At 42.7% G+C, this 17,774-nt stretch overlaps 4 protein-coding genes across 4 annotated transcripts; 1 reads left to right on the top strand and 3 right to left on the bottom strand.

Annotated features, from left to right (window-relative positions):
• Positions 1 to 2,135: 2,135 nt before the first annotated feature.
• On the bottom strand, positions 2,136 to 2,810 carry LOC120288786 (protein Ycf2-like). Its single transcript, XM_039302938.1, has one exon. The coding sequence runs from the start codon at positions 2,808 to 2,810 to the stop codon at positions 2,136 to 2,138; it is 675 nt and encodes a 224-aa protein (XP_039158872.1).
• A 1,312-nt stretch (positions 2,811 to 4,122) lies between these two features.
• LOC104423839 lies at positions 4,123 to 5,975 on the bottom strand. Its single transcript, XM_010036282.3, has 2 exons — positions 4,706 to 5,975; positions 4,123 to 4,613 (listed from the first exon to the last, which is right to left on the bottom strand). The coding sequence occupies exons 1-2, from the start codon at positions 5,973 to 5,975 to the stop codon at positions 4,123 to 4,125; spliced, it is 1,761 nt and encodes a 586-aa protein (XP_010034584.2).
• A 3,742-nt stretch (positions 5,976 to 9,717) lies between these two features.
• LOC104422406 (50S ribosomal protein L4, chloroplastic) lies at positions 9,718 to 12,516 on the bottom strand. The gene is given in 4 exon segments (XM_039302937.1): positions 9,718 to 10,045; positions 10,551 to 11,018; positions 11,021 to 11,484; positions 12,365 to 12,516. Coding segments are annotated over 4 exon segments (1,107 nt in total). The 3' UTR covers positions 9,718 to 10,022.
• LOC104423838 (josephin-like protein) lies at positions 12,306 to 13,407 on the top strand. The gene is given in 3 exon segments (XM_018864380.2): positions 12,306 to 12,644; positions 12,766 to 13,030; positions 13,033 to 13,407. Coding segments are annotated over 3 exon segments (546 nt in total). The 5' UTR covers positions 12,306 to 12,560; the 3' UTR covers positions 13,230 to 13,407.
• The last annotated feature ends 4,367 nt before the right edge of the window (positions 13,408 to 17,774 follow it).

Raw genomic sequence — 17,774 nt, 5'->3', positions numbered from 1 at the left:
TTACAAGAGCGCCACTTAAGGCAAATGAATTCGAGGAAACATGAATAAATGGCCGTCCCATTTAGCTTTAAGGCGGTACATGACAAAAGAAATCACCATCCCTTTTCAAAAGGCGAAGCCCTCTATTTGCAAGTTGCATGTGGAGGCATCTTTGGCCACTTTATCCTTGTTACGTCTAGATTCAATTATATCGGAATTTTCACACTTTCGGTCCATCTTGTTTTGTCCATGTCTGATAAATATTCTGATTCTTCCCTTTAATTTACCAGCGAAATTATTCATAAGAAAACATGGTTGTTTGTGCTTGAATAAGGCCTTTTCATAAGATTACACTGGAATGACGAGGAAGTTTGCCACCTACTTCTAAAACTACGTTCATTTAAGTTTTGCAAACATGTTGATTCTCATTGTAATCTGGTTTCCCTGTTCTTAATTTACCATTTGACAGTAGACACGGCGCATATCTACAGCTACATAAGTAACTCTAACATTGTGTATGAGATGAAGTAGACCATCTTGTGATAAGTGAGGTTTTCAATAGAACTTAGAACTAGAAGCAAGCAATCAATGAGATGAGGTGGAGAGAGTGAAGCTTGATTCTGTATGATGCTTCTCTGGCCCATGAAGATCTGAGAATAAATCTTCCGTGGGGCCTCACTTTCCCCAGTTATGATAATTCAGAGACTGATAAAGCAGAAGATGTACTAAAAGGCTTAATTATACACCAATTGGAAATGCCATTTAAGCTCTAGAAAAGGATTTTATACCTTGTAATTGTATAGGACAGTAGCACAGTGAGACAGGAACACGACACCTCTTGCCAAGAAAAAGATGCAGAATTGACAGAGACACAAAATTGAATGGTACATCTTTTCGAACCCTACCGCTAGATTGATACAGAAACCTTATTTGGCAGGGTCTTAGCATCCACATTTATCAGACATGGGGAAAGTGTGGCATTTTATTGCTGATATAATTTGATTAAGGGGCAGTGAAAATGGTATCAGCGGTAAAACAAACAAGACAAGTTGTATGGAAGGGAGTAATACGTTCATGGACTTTTTCTTACCTTTTCTTTCCTTGGCATTCAAGTCTCTCTTTAATCGAGCCCCACCATAAAAACAGTTAAGCAAGGCCATGTTGCACATTGGTAAGAGTCATCATTAGCTTCTGCTAGAAACTTAAGAAAGATGAAGCCATGGTGATTGACTCTGCCTTTCAACTCAAAATACCAAGAAACATACAGTTTGCCATTTCACTTCCTTGAGACCACAAGCTACTAGAGAGCAGTACATCTCTTCCACTCATAGTTTTTGAGATTGTGCAAGGGAAACAGTAGTCTTTAGAACAAAAGCCATGTTGGTCACTATTCTCAGCGTCTGAGCTTGTCAAAGCTGTTCAAGGCGACAATTCAGAATGTAGTTTTTGTACTTGGGAAGAAATACCGATGTACAAATCCTATTAAGCTTAAGAAGGTGCAAAATGAATTCAATGAACAGCGTCCTAATTGTTTAGCATGAATGGACTGAATGTGTTCTCATTGCATCTAAAAATCCCGTTAAGTAGTACTGAATAGTGCAAATGTGGGCATGCGAGTAGAGGGTATATACAACCAAAGGAACTCATATAAACCGACTATATCCTTACATTGACAGAGATTGATCAGAAATTGGTTCCATGAGCTTCACTAGGTTGGTGAAAAGAACAACCCTGTTGTATATACAGGCTGATGCCTTTGATATTGTCTTGCTAGTACATCTGGATAAACCACATTTTGTATTTATTTATCTTGTTCTTTGCCTGCTCTAACTAATCTCTCAGAACTACGCCGAGTGTACAGTGCTGGAAACTATTGGAAATTAGAGAAACAATTAAATGACCGCTGTAAGAACATTGGAGTTCTATTGGGTGATCAGCCAATTAATGTTCCCCAGAACTAGTTTCAACTGGTTGGGAGATGCCTTCAGCATCGGCTGATCTTGACTGTCATTGTGAAAAATGGTGATTTACCGTTCAACTAACTCCACAAAGTTTCGTATATTTGTGTTGATGCTGAGATTTTGTTCCTCAAGAATTCATCCATGTATCTTTGAACTAGTGCTAAAAATAGATGTCTCGGTCCTGAAGACAATACTTCAACTTTCTCCACTGGCTTTCGACTTCTCAGTTTCTTCCTCAGTGCTTTCACTCGAGTCTCTATCTCCTCGTGTGCCATTGGCTTCTTCCTTTGTGCTTTTGCTGGAGTCTATATCTCCTTGTGTGCCATCGACTTCTTGCTTTATGCTTTCCCTCGAGTCTATGTTTCCTTGTGTGCCATTGGCTTCTTCCTTTGTGCTTTCGCGGGAGTCTATATCTCCTTGTGTGCCATTGACTTCTTCCTTTGTGCCTTCGCCGGAGTCTATATATCCTCGTGTGCCATTGGCTTCTTCCTTTGTGCTTTTGCCGGAGTCTATATCTCCTGGTGTGCCATTGGCTTCTTCCTTCGTGCTTTCACCGGAGTCTATATCTCCTGGTGTGCCATTGGCTTCTTCCTTCGTGCTTTCCCTGGAGTCTATATATGCTTGCGTGCCACTGGCTTCTTCCTTTGTGCTTTCGCTGGAGTCTATATCTCCTTGTGTGCCATTGGCTTCTTCCTTTGTGCTTTCATTGGAGTCTAAATCTCCTTGTGTGCCATTGTCTTCTTGCTTTGTGCTTTCCCCGGAGTCTATATTTCCTTGTGTGCCATTGGCTTCTTCCTTTGTGCTTTCCCCGGAGTCTATATCTCCTTGTGTGCCATTGGCTTCTTCCTTTGTGCTTTCGCCGGAGTCCATATATCCTTGTGTGCTGTCGGCTTCTTCCTTTGTGCTTTCGCTGGAGTCTATATCTCCTTGTGTGCCATTGGCTTCTTCCTTTGTGCTTTCGCTGGAGTCTACATCTCCTTGCGTGCCATTGGCTTCTTCCTTTGTGCTTTCACTGGAGTCTACATCTCCTTGTGTGCCATTGGCTTCTTCCTTTGTGCTTTCCCCAGAGTCTATATATCCTCGTTTGCCATTGGCTTCTTTCTTCGTGCTTTCCACGGAGTCTATATCTCCGTGTGTGCCATCGGCTTCCCCAGTTGACTTCTCAAGAAGATTAATCGATTCCTGTTACATGTAAGCAATATATTCATACATCAGATTTTTTCGATAGGTGCACTTAAATACTTGGAAAAGAAAAGCATAAATGGATTCTCAAGTCATATCAGAAATGCCAGTGGTGGTGATCACTACCTCCTCTATCACTTTAGTGTTGGACTACTATATTGGACTTCCGATCTATTTTGACAATTGATACTTTAGAAATTTGGAGATAGTTTTGAACATTTTGTGAACTTCTGTGTCAGTTTATCTCGACAAGCTTCTAGTTCTAGGTCACATGACATGAAAATCACACGCTTTCAGCTTGTATATAAGAGCTATGATGCTCAGCTCTGTCGTTATGTTAGTCCACAGTTGATAGGAAAAGCGCAACAGACTTAGCACCACAAACAGAACATCAATATCAATTGGGCAGAAGAAGAAATTGTGGTCATTGATTATAGGGATCATGCATCTCTTTACGCCCACAATATCTTCAATTGATTCAAACAGTCTTTACAGTCTTTACAGCCTAGGAACTGGATTACCTGAATATGTTGTTTTAGAAATAACTATTTTATATGGCACAATCTAATAAAACTACCGACCTCTGCCTTCTGGGATTGCCTCTCTTCGGCTTGATGGGGCACCAAATTCTGTGCCAGTGGCGTTGATTCTAGGTATTTAGCTTCTGGCAGATAATCAGACCCCACTGTATGGTTTTTATCATCAGAATCCGATATATCCGGACCTTCTGCCGTTGCTGTGACTTTCAGGCATGTGGTTGTGGAAACTCTGTCAGCTGAATTTTCTTTACACAAATCTAGGAGGGAAATGGATGATCCAAATGGATCTTTCGAGCTCTCATTTGCTTTGAAATTATCTATGTCGTCTTTTGTTTCATCTTCCTCTACTCTGGATAGGTAGGACAAGGCTCCCCATATTTCTTCACTACCCGGGAAAACCTCCTTTCGGACATCTTCACAATTAGTGGAGCACTCAAGCTCAGGAGGCGAAGTAGCGTAATCTATGGTCCGAGGGAACTGGATTCAGAGACCTCCACTTGCATGTCAGAAGCTATGGAGTATGTGGAGGAATGGCCCGTCCGCTTGTCTAGATCGGCCATACCAAGTGGACTAGACAAATCCTCATCCGTTGCTATGCCATTGGGTACTGAATATTCAAAGGTCTTGTGCACAGAAATGTTTGCCGTATTGGGAAATTGCGAACTGATCAAAACATCGTTCCCATCCTCACTTGTTGCCTGTCCGTCGTTGTCTGATGTTGATATGGAGCTCTGGTCGCCGTCTTCTTCATCGATAGAACCTGATTTTGTGTGGTTTTTGTCTTTAAACACCTTCAGCTCGATGTCCTCGGCACGTTCCTGCTTATCTTCAAGAACTCCTACCCCGCCATTATCATTTTCAGGTTTAGTTTCATGTTCAGCCTGGCCAGAACCCATGCCATAGTCTCTGTGGTACAGAATTTGTTCCACCAGTCTGTCATGATCTCCCTTAGCTGGAAAGATAAAAACGACTCCCATAAATTACTGGAAAGTAAACGCATGGATCAAATGAACGCACAAGGACAAATATTAGAAGCGGTCTGACCTGAGAACTTTCTCAATCTCGGGAATAGTGGCTCTCTCAGAGCCCTCTTCTCTGTAACAGAATAAATATCTGCATTCCTGAGATCTTGATCAAGGCTAGTTTCTACGGAGAAAGAGGGCCCTAGGAAGAAGCTCTCATGCCTACAGAAGATGTCCTTAGGCTGACTCGCAAGGAAGTCACTTTGGAAACCCTCCACTGTGAGATTTGGCTTCTCCTCCTGAGGATCATAAGGAAGGTCAAAAGGGTTTCGTGCAGGCAACAGAACTGAAGGAGCTGACCCGGGTATCTGCAAGTCCAGAGCCTGATCCGAGCAAATAGGGGGATCGAAGGGGTTCTTTGAAATCTGAACAGGCGGAATATAACCCGCAGGACCAATGTCCATGTCAAGTAAATTCTCCTGGACCTTTGTTCCCACGAGTTTCCTCGCCCTTCGCTTTGCGATTAGATTCTCCAGTCTCCGGTTCCTTTCTAGCTCGGACAGGCCGAGGTCCATGAGATTCTTCTGATCGTCCTCTGTCCACTCCACAGCCTTGTCCCCATCCTCTTGTGCCTCTTCTTCGTCTTCATATTCTGCTTCTTCCAAGATATCCGCCTCTAACTGGCCCATAACGCCACCTTTATCATCCTTAGAAACTTCAATTTCAGGCTTCGGATCCCCTGACTCTGAGGTTAGCGGGTACTCATTCATATGTTTTAAATCTCTATCTGATTCGTGGGAACTGGAGCTCTCTCCCTTACCCAAGGAGCAACACCCGCCCTGAAAATCATTCTCCTTCTCCTTTCTGTCTCCGCCAATCAGACTATCACCGCAAGTCGTAGAAAAAGTCACGCGTTTCACCTCCTTAACACCACCACCTTCAGCATGAGCGTCTTCCCATTTTGTCTTGAAGTTACGGCGTTTGCTCATTTGCGCTCGTATCAACGGCTTCTGGTATTGGTGAGTTGTATTAGTAGCGCCTTCCTCGCCGGACTTCAGCTTTACAGGCGGGATAATGCGGTTCGTTTCCTCGACTTTGCTGCCACTCGGGATTTGGAGAATTCCAGTTCCATCCCTGGAAAGAACTCGAACAAGAGTAACAGCAGAGAAAGCTATGGGGATACTGATCAAGAGAAGCTTGAACACATATGGGAAAAACAGATACAGGAGGAGGAAGAATGAGGCTATCATGGAACCCAGCGGGTGCTTTTGGGCGAATGTATAACCGGCCCTCCAGGATAACGAAAGGATTCCGCGAATACATGCTAGGACCTCCTTCGCTTCAAGCGCCATATTCCTTGGATGTTTGTTCTGCAATATCTGCCTTCTGAGTCTCAGGACAACTTATTATGCAAGAAAGAGGAGCTGCAGTTTTCGGGGAGGGATCGGGAACTACGGCGACATGATGCAAGTTTCCATTGCGAGAATTGATAATGTGAAAGGTGATGGATTCATCAGAGGAGGAACAAGCAGAGAGGATTGGAGGTGGTTGTGATTAGTCTTGGAAACTGGGAATGGGGAAAGACAAAGGATAAGAGAGGGGCAAAAGCCAAACCCGGCAGATTAAGATCAGCCGGTGGACATTCTTGGTTTGACATTCCAATTTTAGGTACCATCTTTTCCTGGTGGATGGTTTCTGTGAGATCCTTATTTTCAGGAAGTCTTTGTCTGTCTGCGCGCCTGGTTACGTGTGTTTCATTTTATTCCAGGATGCTAAAATAGGAGAAAAGAAAAACTAAACAAAGTCACCGATTGCATTGGTGAATGTTTGTGCCTCCAGCATACATCATTTAACTAACATTTTGCAGACCTTTTTTTTTTTTTTTTTTTTTTTTTTTTTTTGGGTGCAGACCAAATTTTGGATTGCTATCTTATTTTGTCAGCTAAATTCCTTCTTAGGTGAGTTATCAATATTATCATGAATTTACAAACGTCAAATGAATTGGTCATTTTACTGACATCATTGCATTTTACAGTTGTGGCTCGTGAGTTTCTTCTAATACCGTAATTGCCAACGTCCAAATTGATTAAGAAGTTGTTTGACTTCTTTATGATTTTACAAGTGCAGTTAGTAGGCCATAACTGTATAATGAATTTAATGGCATCAAAAGAATTGATAAGTTACGGACGGATTTTAAATTTTACTACTGATGCTATAATAAATTTATTGACAATTTAATTCGTTAACTTCTTTTAGATCTTATAATTGCCGTTGGTAAACTATAATTGATAAAGTAACATAATCTTTTGAGAAATTTATATTTTAAATGTTGATAAATATGATTAAGCTGGATTTTAGGGGTTTTCCAATTTTCTACAAATCTGTCGAAATCTTCTATGTTTTTTGATTTTTTTTTATGTATATGACCCTAATCTGAAGACAATTGTTATTTAATAAAAAAGAGTATTTAGATGCTTGTTAAATATGTTAGCCGCCAGAGAGAGATTGACAACCTGAGCTAATGTTTAGATAGGGCGATCATCTATTCATATGCATTTGATATCTCACAGAGAGTAAGCAGTACTGTGTGCTAGGCGTGGCTTGACCTCAACCAGCGATGGTGAGGTGAGCCTCGCTACCGGCTGGCGAGCGACTAGAGGAAAAAGTAATACGGAAAAAATAAAAATAAAATTCAAAAAATATTATGAAAAATTGTCGACATCAATACCAGCTGTATCTACATTAGTAATCGGTCATACCATGTTAGCATCAATTGACAAAATTTGGCGATGAACTAAATTGACATAAATGCAAAATATTTAAAACTTGATTGGCAAAAAAAAAAAAGAAAATGTTTATGACTGAATTGATATAATTATAATAAGTTTATGACTTTTTGAATTCTCTTCTCTTATCTTTTTTTTTTTTTTTCCCGATTTATAAGCACTGGTATCTGGAGCCTTCAGCCTCGACTAATCCTAATATGAGCACGATCGGAGCCATAAGGGGGCTCTCCCAGCACTGTTTGCTCCATACACAAGGCTTGAACTCGAGACCTTGTTTAAGGAAACCCAAGCTCCTTAGGCCAACGAACGTTTGTTCTCCCCCTTATCTTTACATAGACTACTAACGGTATCATCAATTTATCAATATCCTAATAAATTAGTAAGTCGCCAACTTCTTTCAATTTTTTTGGTAGGATTAAATACCCTTTCATGTTTCTTTCTTTAGCAAATACTTCATTGAGAATTTAGGGTCCATTTATTTGATGAAAATTGTTTTTAGGAAATTATTAACCGACTATTTAGCATTTGGACGACGGAAAATTAATTGATCTATAATTTTTCTTTTCATGAATCCGAAGCAACAAGCTTAGATTAATAGAAAAACGATCCTTTTAACAAGAAAAAAAAAATCACTTTTCCTAAACCAACAAACAGATGAAAACTAATAATTCTCTTTAAAAATAAAATTTATGAAATATATATTTCATTGTCAAGAAGTTCTTAGCTAAATAAATGCATCCTTAAATTCGGTTTGTTTCTTGAAAAATGAACATTTGAGAAATATCTCCCAAAAAATGATCACTTAGACCATTTAAAATAATTAGTCATTTTGTTATCAACACTAATTTATATTTGAAAATTTATGAAAATATTTTTTATTCATTTATTTTTGTAAGCGATCCAATCAATTATTTTTAGAAAAATACTTTTCAAAACTTCATAAAATAAACAGTCTTAAAAGTGTGTTGGTTTCAGAAAAGATTTCATGGCAAAGGAAAATGCTTTCCCTTTTTAAGTTAGGCAATCTATTTTCCTCACTTTAAATATACATTTTGCATTGGCCGGTATATGTTAACTGATTATTTTCAACAAACAACATCTAGGAAACTAATTCATGGAAATTTTTTCACTCAAACCCACCCTGGGAACAAATGATCTATCTATTTCTCCAGTAGTATATATCAGGTCATCCTTCAGATGAACATAACACGCAGATCACAGTCGGACCACGCAAAAATTTCAGCGCTTAACCGTGCATCTTCACACTTTCTAACAATGTGAAGCAGACTCATCCGCACATGAGCAACGCACGTAAATTAGATCATCATTTGGCTCAAGATTCATAGGATCCGGAGCTGGAGCTTTTTGCTCCCATAGGTCATCGTCGAGATAGACTTTCCTACTGTTTGGGTGTACACAGGATTCGATCTTCGTATCCTCGGAGGCGGAGTTCTTCCTCTTCGATACTCACCGGGAACTTGCTCTTGACAAGCCTTGCCAGAGCTCCCAAACATATACGTCGAAGTTAACTATCTCCAAATAAGTAGGCCTCGCGACACTCAAATGATACATAAACAATGGTAAGAAGTTGAAGAAGTCGCGCTACGATATTATAATGAAGGCATGGCCCCCGTTTGGCTTGAGAAAAAAAAAAAGACAGGAGAAGATACAGCCTATACTATCTTCAAATTTCAATGAACCTTCTCATAAGGGTGTGGCTATTCAGAAACAGCCACTCAGAGCAGTAGGTAAGCAAGACTAATGATCTCAATGCAAAACTGTGCAAATGAGAACGCTAAATCAGCGAATTATATATGATACACGAAGAACAAATGCCTCTAATTGTCATTGGCTAGCACCATGTTTTGCATAAAAGTTCTTACCAATGGCAAACTTCAAATTTTGCAGGATTTATTTGTGACATTCCAATAAGTCCAGCAGCATATTCTGCAGCTGAACTTACCCAATAACATCAGATATTCAACTGCGGTTAATCACACTGCTGAGAGAGCTTGATTTCCCAGCAGTTAAAGATCAAGAGAAATCCAAATGAGAGAAGTCCAACATTTTACATCTCATCTTCTTGTAGAAGATCATTTTTTAGATACAACGACTCACCTTTAACCAGCTATGATCATTATTTACTCGAGTCCATGATGAGAAAGGATCTATACAAATGCAAACTATTATCAGAAAGTCTCCAATTATCATTTTCCTATTACTACACTTAACTGGAAATACAAGGAGCGCTCTTTTGAATGGAGGACTGATCACAGGACGTAATGACAGAACGCAGAAGAGGAACGTATGCAGTTTTCATGTGAGAAAGATAAATGCCTAGAGAGCTGTATCTGAGACGGCAAAATTTAGACTGACAGACCAAAGAGAACAAATCGGGCAGAAAAGAATTATGCAGTAAATAACCTTAACTACAACACATTCCATACAATTGAATATTGAAGAATTCGACAAAAAGTTACCACCCTCAGCCAGGTCTGCAGCAATTCCAAATTGCAAAAATGTGCATATGCAATGCAGAGCATAGCTTCAAGGTTATCAGGTCAGGGGAGCTTAAAAATGGTTGAGGGAATCTTGAACTTAGCATCATCCTGATCAGTTCTCATCAGACTCACCTCCTGCGTCGGCAGTGGGTAACCAGTAAGATTAATGAACAAAAAAACCCAATTACACAGAACAACAGAAGTGGATTTATACATTCCTTTTCACCGTCTTTGCAAACAAGAAGTGTCCACAGTTACTTACATTCCGAGTCTGCATACGATTACCCAAAACTACAAGGACTAGAATTTCATTGTTGATCACCTTGACATCCCTGACAAAAAGCATGAAATAGCGATATACGATGACACTACAAGGGCAACGACCAAAGTCCAGGCAAGAAAAGCTTAAATGCTAGACATGGAACATGGTGTGCTTAACTCAGTACACAGATGTAAGATCTCCGTGATGCAAATGAACAGAATTCCCAAAGCAAAACTTAACACCCTCATCAGTCCTTAACCAAAAGCATATGAAACGAAACGCCATAAAAATTCCATAATTTCAATCAAAGAATCCCACCAAAATGAAAAGAGTCAAGTGTCTGTACAGAACCTAAGCAAAAAGGCAAAGAAGACTAACCCTCCTCGCCCTCCTCTTCATCTCCATCCTCTTCGCCGTCGCCTTCGGAATCGACCCCATACCTCGCATTCAAGAAATTCACGGCCTCGGGCGTGAGCACCAGCCTGTCCGCATTCAAGATATCGAACAAATTCAGCGTCCGCGGCGTCAGCATCTTGAGGGTCCCGATGTTCCGGCTGGAGAGCTGCACGATGTCCGCGACCTCCGTCATCAGGAACATCGACTTCTCCTTCGGATCCAACCCCCACCGCCGCATCGCCTCCGCGAAATCCCTCGTCTTCGGCGTCTCGAACTTGTCCCCGAAGTCCTCCACCACCGTGACGCTCCCGGCCGCGCTGCTCAGCGCGGTCGACATCGCGAGCCGCTTCTCCTTCCGGTTGATCTTGATGGACCAGTCCCTCGGCCTGGGGCCGAACACGACGCCCCCGCCGGGCCGGAGCGGGGTGGTCTGGGAGCCCCGGCGGGCCGCCCGGTCTTCTTCTGCGGGTAGGGCTTCCGGCCGCCGCCGCGGACCTCGCCGCGGGTGAGCGTGGAGGCCGTGCCGCGGCGCTTGTTCCGGAGGTCGGTGACGAGGGCCCGGTGCACGACGGCGCGGGCGGTCTCCGGCGGCGCGCTCCGGAGGTCGAGGTACGTCTCGCCGACCTTCTCGCCGGAGAAGTCGAGGATTGGGAGGGTGGTGAGCTCGGCGGCGACGGAGAGGGCCTCGGGGCGGGTTTCGAGGAACCGGGTCGGGGAGCGCGGCGGGCTTGAGGGTCCTGCGGGAGGAGGCGGCGAAGAGAGACAAGAGAGAAGGAGAGAGAGGCCGGGGAAGCGAAAGTCGCCATTTTTGGGGAGAAGAAGAAGGAGTTTTAGTCTCGTCTTATCTGGTTTCCATATCCGTTGGCGAAAGGGGAAGAGATGATGATGATTGATGCAGGGCTCGGTTGCTGCTACGCTGTCGTTTCAGTTCTGTCAATCTCCTTTTCTTCTTCCTTCTTTTGATTATTGAATACATTGCCCTGAAATTACTTACCAAATAAACAAAATTTTATGAAATTCCGTGAAATTGGAGGTCGCTACAGCAAATCGGAACGGGCTAGAATGGAATTACAAAATTGATAACTAAAACATGTTGAGCGATGGTGTGGATTGTAAGGGAGTGTTTGATTAGTCATCTTGTTAATTGCCTTCTAGCAAAATATTAAAAACAAAAAGTCATTTTGTTAATCGACAATAGTAATGCCAGATTGATGAGAGTAGCGTAAAATTAACACGTGATGTTGATGTTATGCAAAATATGCATTTGTTCATCATGAGCGTATCAATTTCTTGTTTTTTTTATAATATTAGTTTAATTTAACGAAAATTAATAAAAAGAATGTTTATCGCAAATGTATTATCTTGAGATTTTTATGATAAAAATATTATTTTGTAATAAATTTGTTACTTGTTTACCAATTTAGGATTTTTGTGGTATTAATATATTAATTTAATGTGGTACCTAAACTTTTAGTAAATATTCAAATTAGTTCATGAATTATATAAAACTGTCTAATGTTGTTCCTGAACTCAAATTAACGAAGTGATAACTTAATATTTTTATATAATTTAAGGATAATTTGAAGATTTATCAAAATTGAGAGATCGCATTGAATAAATACATAACATGTTTGATTAATGTGCAAGCATCGTATCGAATAAACTAAAAGTATATAATCATATTTTCAGATTGAGTCAAAATTTCGGAATCATTTCTATTATAATTCCAATCAATGTATTTTCTCCGTTTCCGGGGATGAGGATTGGGCGTGTCAAAGTGTCCTTTATCCGTGCACGTCTCATCGTCCCCGCCGCCCCTGACCTTACACCGTCGCGCGGCGTCTCTTCTTCGTCTCTCCGTTCGATCGATCCCGTCCGTTTTCCTCCGACCACCCCCCATTTCCGAAACCCTAGCAAGCTCCATCTCCATCATCTTCATCATCTTCATCTTCTTGGTCCTCCGGGAAGCACTCCGATCGTTCAGCCCCGCAGATGTCGCGCGAGGAGCCCGGCGTCTACCACGAGCGGCAGAGGCTGCAGTTCTGCCTCTTGCACTCCCTCAACAACCTCTTCCAGGTACGTCCGCCGCCGCGTTTTCGCCTCTTCACGCTCGAACCGGATTGGGTCGATCGCGGTTTTCCCCCGGCCCCCATGTTGAATGCCCTGTTTTTTCTTGCTTCATTCTCTCGCCAATCAGAGGAAGGACGCGTTCACTCGCGAGAGCTTGGACCTGATCGCCGACAGGCTCGTCCTCGACGACCCCGACAAGCAGAGGTGGACCCCGCTGTCGCTGCTGTTCAAGCCCCACCACAACGCGCTCACCGGGAACTACGACGTCAACGTTCTCATCGCCGCCCTGGAAGGCGAGGGCAAGCGGGTGGCGTGGCACGACCATCGCAGCGGAGCCGCCGGGATCGGTCTGGAGGATCCGGACGGCAAATTGATGGGCCTTGTGCTCAATGTTCGGTCAGGAGGTACGCCGGGCTCTGGCGGAGTAGGCATTGGGTCGCGGTTAGGAAGGTCGAGGGCGTTTGGTATAATTTGGACAGCGATCTCGACGGGCCTTTTGCTTTTCAAAGATTAGAAGAAGTTAGGGAGTTCTTGGATCATGTTATGGCCAATGGTGGGGAAGTCTTGCTGGTCCTGAACGATGACCATTGAGTTAGGGAAGTTTGGTTGGTTCTTGTTGTATAAAATTGATTCACACAGTGTAGATAGGATACACAGTGCTTCTTTTTAGCTTTGTGTTGGATTTGGTTTCAGATAAAGATCCGCTTTGTATCTGGTCCACAGTGAAATTTCGAAATGAATGCTTAGCCTCTGAAGATTTCTTGGTTTGCCAGTGTCGCCGACAGTTTCTTTATCTCTTTGAAATTGTCTATCAATTTTTTGATGTGTTTTTGGGAAGCCAAGTAGAATTGCAGTGAGAATGTGTAGGTGCAGATGGACTGTTTTACAGACTTGCAGTTGCAGCCTTTATTTGTCGGTGAGACTTGCTTGGACACGGGTCAAGATAGACTGCTCGATCCCATTCGTTAATCAAGTGGGTGTCACATGGATTCCCAAAGAAATTAATGGCTGCGACCACTCATGGTCCACGCAAGTCCTTTCTCTATTTGATGGGATTCGGTTACTGATGGCTTTGTGCTTGCATTGGTGACATACCTAACCGCAAGACATGTCTTGTTCACTGGAATTTTCCAGTTCAAATCGATATTAAGAATTTTTTAAGATGCATTGCTATTGGTTATGTTTGCCTTTTCTAATTGAACTTGCTGCTGGCGGTAAGTCGAGAAAAAGTGTTGAGGTTTAGTAGGAATCGCTCTTGAGCCATGCCAAATGAGTTGGATCTGAAAGCAGCTCATTGCAGAATTGCTGCTCTGCCTGGTCGGTGCAATGCCTGCAGATTTCTTAAAATGAAATAGTCGGCTGTGCCTGGTCAAATTGTCTTCGATGCCCTGCATATATATCTCTTTCTGAAGAGAGTTGCCTACCACAGCATTCGTGTTGGTGGTTGGCACTAACACCTGAACAAAGAAGGAAATGAATATAGTAAAGCGGTGATTCTTGTTCGTCTGGAAGAATTGGAATTGAAATTGCGGTTGGTGATTCCCCATTCTGGGTAAGAAAGAGGCAAAACTCATTTGAGGCGAGTTAGGCCAAGCCGAGAAGCATTGTCAGTCGAGTCCTTTTATTAGACGATGCAACTTAATGGAAATGACTCCCGTCAATGGAAGCAGTCTTGAGAAACATGTGAAGGAGTGACCCTGGATCCTCTGCATGTACTGGAAGCACAAGACTTCCTATTTGAGTTGTCACGAATTCTGAATACTTCCTGCTAGCTGTTGTGCTGGGCAATTTGATTTTTTTGAGAGCACAAGACATCGTTCTTGGAGTTCTCATGAGTTCTGGAATTCTTTCCTACTAGATATTCTGCTAGGCAATTTCAATTTTCTGTTATGAAAATGGTCTTTCAAGTCTTAATGCAAATGTTCTGTTTTCTCTTTCTTGTGAATTATCTATCAGTTATTCGTAAGATACGAGTGTGTACTAGATTTTCATCTAGCATGTTGCGAAGCTGTTGAATTGATATTTGATCAATGATTACCGGAAAAATCATAATCATAGAGTGGAGGACCTTCTTTCTGTTTTAGTTTTTGAGAGAATGACGTTGTCATATCACAGCTGTTCGATATGTCTTCTTCGCAAGACCCATTTCATCGGCATGCTGTCAGTTCGAGTCAAGGAAACTTTTGTCCTCGTGTTTGGGAACTCATCTGGTTGTGTTTTTCTTTCCCACGAACTTCACACCCATCCCTCTTGACATGTAATTTGTTTTCTTGGTAATCAAAATCTCTTGATTCTCTTGTAAGTGTGGCCCTCCGATAGACCCGAAAAGAAGGGACAAAAGTGAGGAAATGCATGAATGTGCAGGAACGAAAAGCGGCCATTGTTCATCTGTAGCCTTGGAAGTGTCAATGTTTCTAGATTTTTATATGTTGCATCCACCTTGACAATCATAACCCAAAGAGAATCCTTCTGCTCAAAGAAACGCTGATGGGGATGGGGCTGTGGAGTGTTTCCTAATCAAACATTTAGTGGAACACTTTTATTGACCCTCTGGCCCGTTCACTTGGAAAACTATAGTGGAAGTTATGAACAGCAAAAAGAGCTTGAGCAGTTCTTTAGCTAAAGGAGCAAAAAGCGCCACTCAGACAGACGTTAAAGAGAGAAGGTGTGCTATCTGGTGTAGGGTGTCAATTTCTTATGCTTGCTTTTCCTGAAAGTGATTCCTCAGCTGAACTAGAGTTTGTGCTTACAGGGTCGATCGTATTAATTAACGAAAATTGCACTCGTGTGGATAGTCTAGTCATCTCAAACCTGTACTAGAAAAGGGTGACCCATGACCATTAACATTTTTAATTGGGGTCTTTCGTTTGTCTGTAGCTTTGTGAAGTGCGATCTGGCCTGGTTGAGCAAATTAAGATTTGTAGGGCAGGGTAGCATTCCTGAGGGAATTATGATGGCGGTGATGCCTTTGTTAGGGCCTTTATTGTTTAGCCAAATCATTGAAATTTCCAGAATTTCTTTCCTTGAAGCCATAGTATTTTCGGAAGTCACATTTTTTGAAAAGCCGTAATCGTGGCTCTTCGCTTATGAAGGGGAGCTGTCTCTGGAATCACAGGAAAGTGAGAACATCCCCCCCGTTTTAGTTGACTAAAGAAAGGTCTGCCTCTCTCTAGGTACTTGAACATTTATTTCGAAAATGAGTTTGGGATTAATCTTTAATGCACAAAGCAATGTGGAAAAGGTTCTTGGTCAAGCCATGATGCTGACTATTAGCTACCACTCGCCGCCCCTATTTGACAAGTTTCACTGCCCAAGTGCACATTGCGAATCACGCCCTCGCACGAGTACACTGAATAGTGGAACGAGTGTTTCAGTTCACACCGATCTCTCTATAAAACTTTGGTCTTTGGTACCTTTTCCATCAACCCCACCCCACCCCACCCCACCCTCCCTCCCTCCCTCCTCCCTCTAGTTCTTGCCTTTCTTCATTTTCTTGAGGTAAAGCAAGCTGTTTGAAGATGTCGACAAGAGGAAACAGCAGATTGAGTCAAAGGGAAGAAACCAAGAGGCCGGTGATTAACCATCACAGGCACAGGCATAAACCGACTGGCAAAGTTGCCGGAAGAAGGTGGTGCACCGCCACCACGGGAAACTGCTGTGTTAGAGTGCCTGCAAGGCTAGAATCTTCGAAGCTTTTGAAGCATCTTAGAGAGAAAGTGTTAGCAGCTCTACGGCTGGTGTCGATGAGAAAGAGAGCAACTAAGATCTCTTCCTCAGTCAACTCAAAACCATCCGCAGCTTCTTTCGATTCACAAAGAACTGAAGCTGTCGAGGACTGCATCAATTACATCAATTCATCATCTGCATCGTCATCATCTTCGACATCGTCATCGTTGTTGTCGTCTTCTTCTTCTTATAGTACAGTAACTAATACAATCACCACTCAGCCACCACCGCCACCGCCGCCGCCTAGTCCTCCTCCTCAGCCAATTTCGAATTCCAAACCAAAAGATTCTGCTACTCAGCCTACATCTTCACTGCCGCCGCTGCCGCCGCCACCGCCGCCGCCGCCACTACCGCTGCCGCCGCCGCCACTACCGCTGCCGCCGCCACTTAGCCATTGTCCGCATCCACAATTGAATTTCGAATCAGAAGGATCTGTAACCCAGCCTCAACCTTCACCACCGCCACCACCTCTTGTCTTCAGCCAAAGTTGAATTCTGAATCAGAAGGTTCTGCAATCCTGCCTCCATCTCCACCACCACCACCACTGCCACCGCCGCCAGCCATTGTCCTCAGCCTAGACTGAATTCCAAATCAGGATATTCTGCAAATGCCGCTTCCACCTTCACTTTCACCACCACCACCTAGCCATTGTCCTCAGCCTAGACTGAATTACAAATCAGGAGATTCTGCAATGCCGCCTCCACCTTTACCACCACCACCACCTCCGCCACCATCACCACCAACACCACCACCTAGCTTTTACAAACCAGAAGGTACTGCCACCCCACCTCCACAAACACCACATATGCCACGACCACGTATTCCTCCTCCGAGACAAAATCAAAACCCAGTCAGTAGGTTCTGCTGCTACTCCACCTCTGCCCCCACTGCCGCCACCACAACCTCATCTTCCTCCTCATCCAAGATCGAACCCAAATCAGCAGTTTATGTTGGGGTTAGTTAAAAACATCAGAGTTCTGCTCAAATCTTCCTTCTGCTAAAAGACTTGAGCACATTGGTCTTGCGAGGCAAAATTATGAATGTCTTCTTTGCTGGTGGCAATACAATGTACAATATGTTGTTGCTTTGTTCTGTAAGCTGTGCACTAAATAGTTTGATTGCTTACATATGTTTGCAAATGTAAACTCTGGAGATGTACGCAAGCGGCATTAAAGTTATTAAATATTGAGAATCAGAACATCAAATCAATTAGGAAACAGAAATTCAGTACTCTTAAGAGAGTAAATGTCTTTCAAAGCACCAGCAATAGAGCATAGCCTTAAAGTGAAGGTGAGGTTCGAGCTTCTCCCTTTCATTTCTACTTATTGAGCTTTGGCAATTGCGGGTATTCTGGTTTTCCGGTGTGATCTTTCTATGGACAGGTCGGCGTGCCACTTCCCTCCCTTCTCT

This window comes from Eucalyptus grandis, chromosome 10 (genome assembly GCF_016545825.1).
Source record: "Eucalyptus grandis isolate ANBG69807.140 chromosome 10, ASM1654582v1, whole genome shotgun sequence".
Taxonomy (NCBI): domain Eukaryota; kingdom Viridiplantae; phylum Streptophyta; class Magnoliopsida; order Myrtales; family Myrtaceae; genus Eucalyptus; species Eucalyptus grandis.
The sequence above is the reverse complement of the archived record's forward strand: the minus strand, read 5'-3'. Positions and strand labels throughout refer to the sequence as shown.

What these genes read in the sequence shown, in the direction of transcription:
- LOC104423839 (XM_010036282.3), bottom strand. Translation starts at nt 5,975, where the DNA reads ATGGCGCTTGAAGCGAAGGAGGTCCTAGCATGTATTCGCGGAATCCTT. An exon ending in GAGATTGAGAAAGTTCTCAG is followed by an intron (nt 4,614 to 4,705) that starts GTCAGACCGCTT and finishes TTATCTTTCCAG; the next exon opens with CTAAGGGAGATCATGACAGA.
- LOC120288786 (XM_039302938.1), bottom strand. Translation starts at nt 2,810, where the DNA reads ATGGACTCCGGCGAAAGCACAAAGGAAGAAGCCAATGGCACACAAGGA.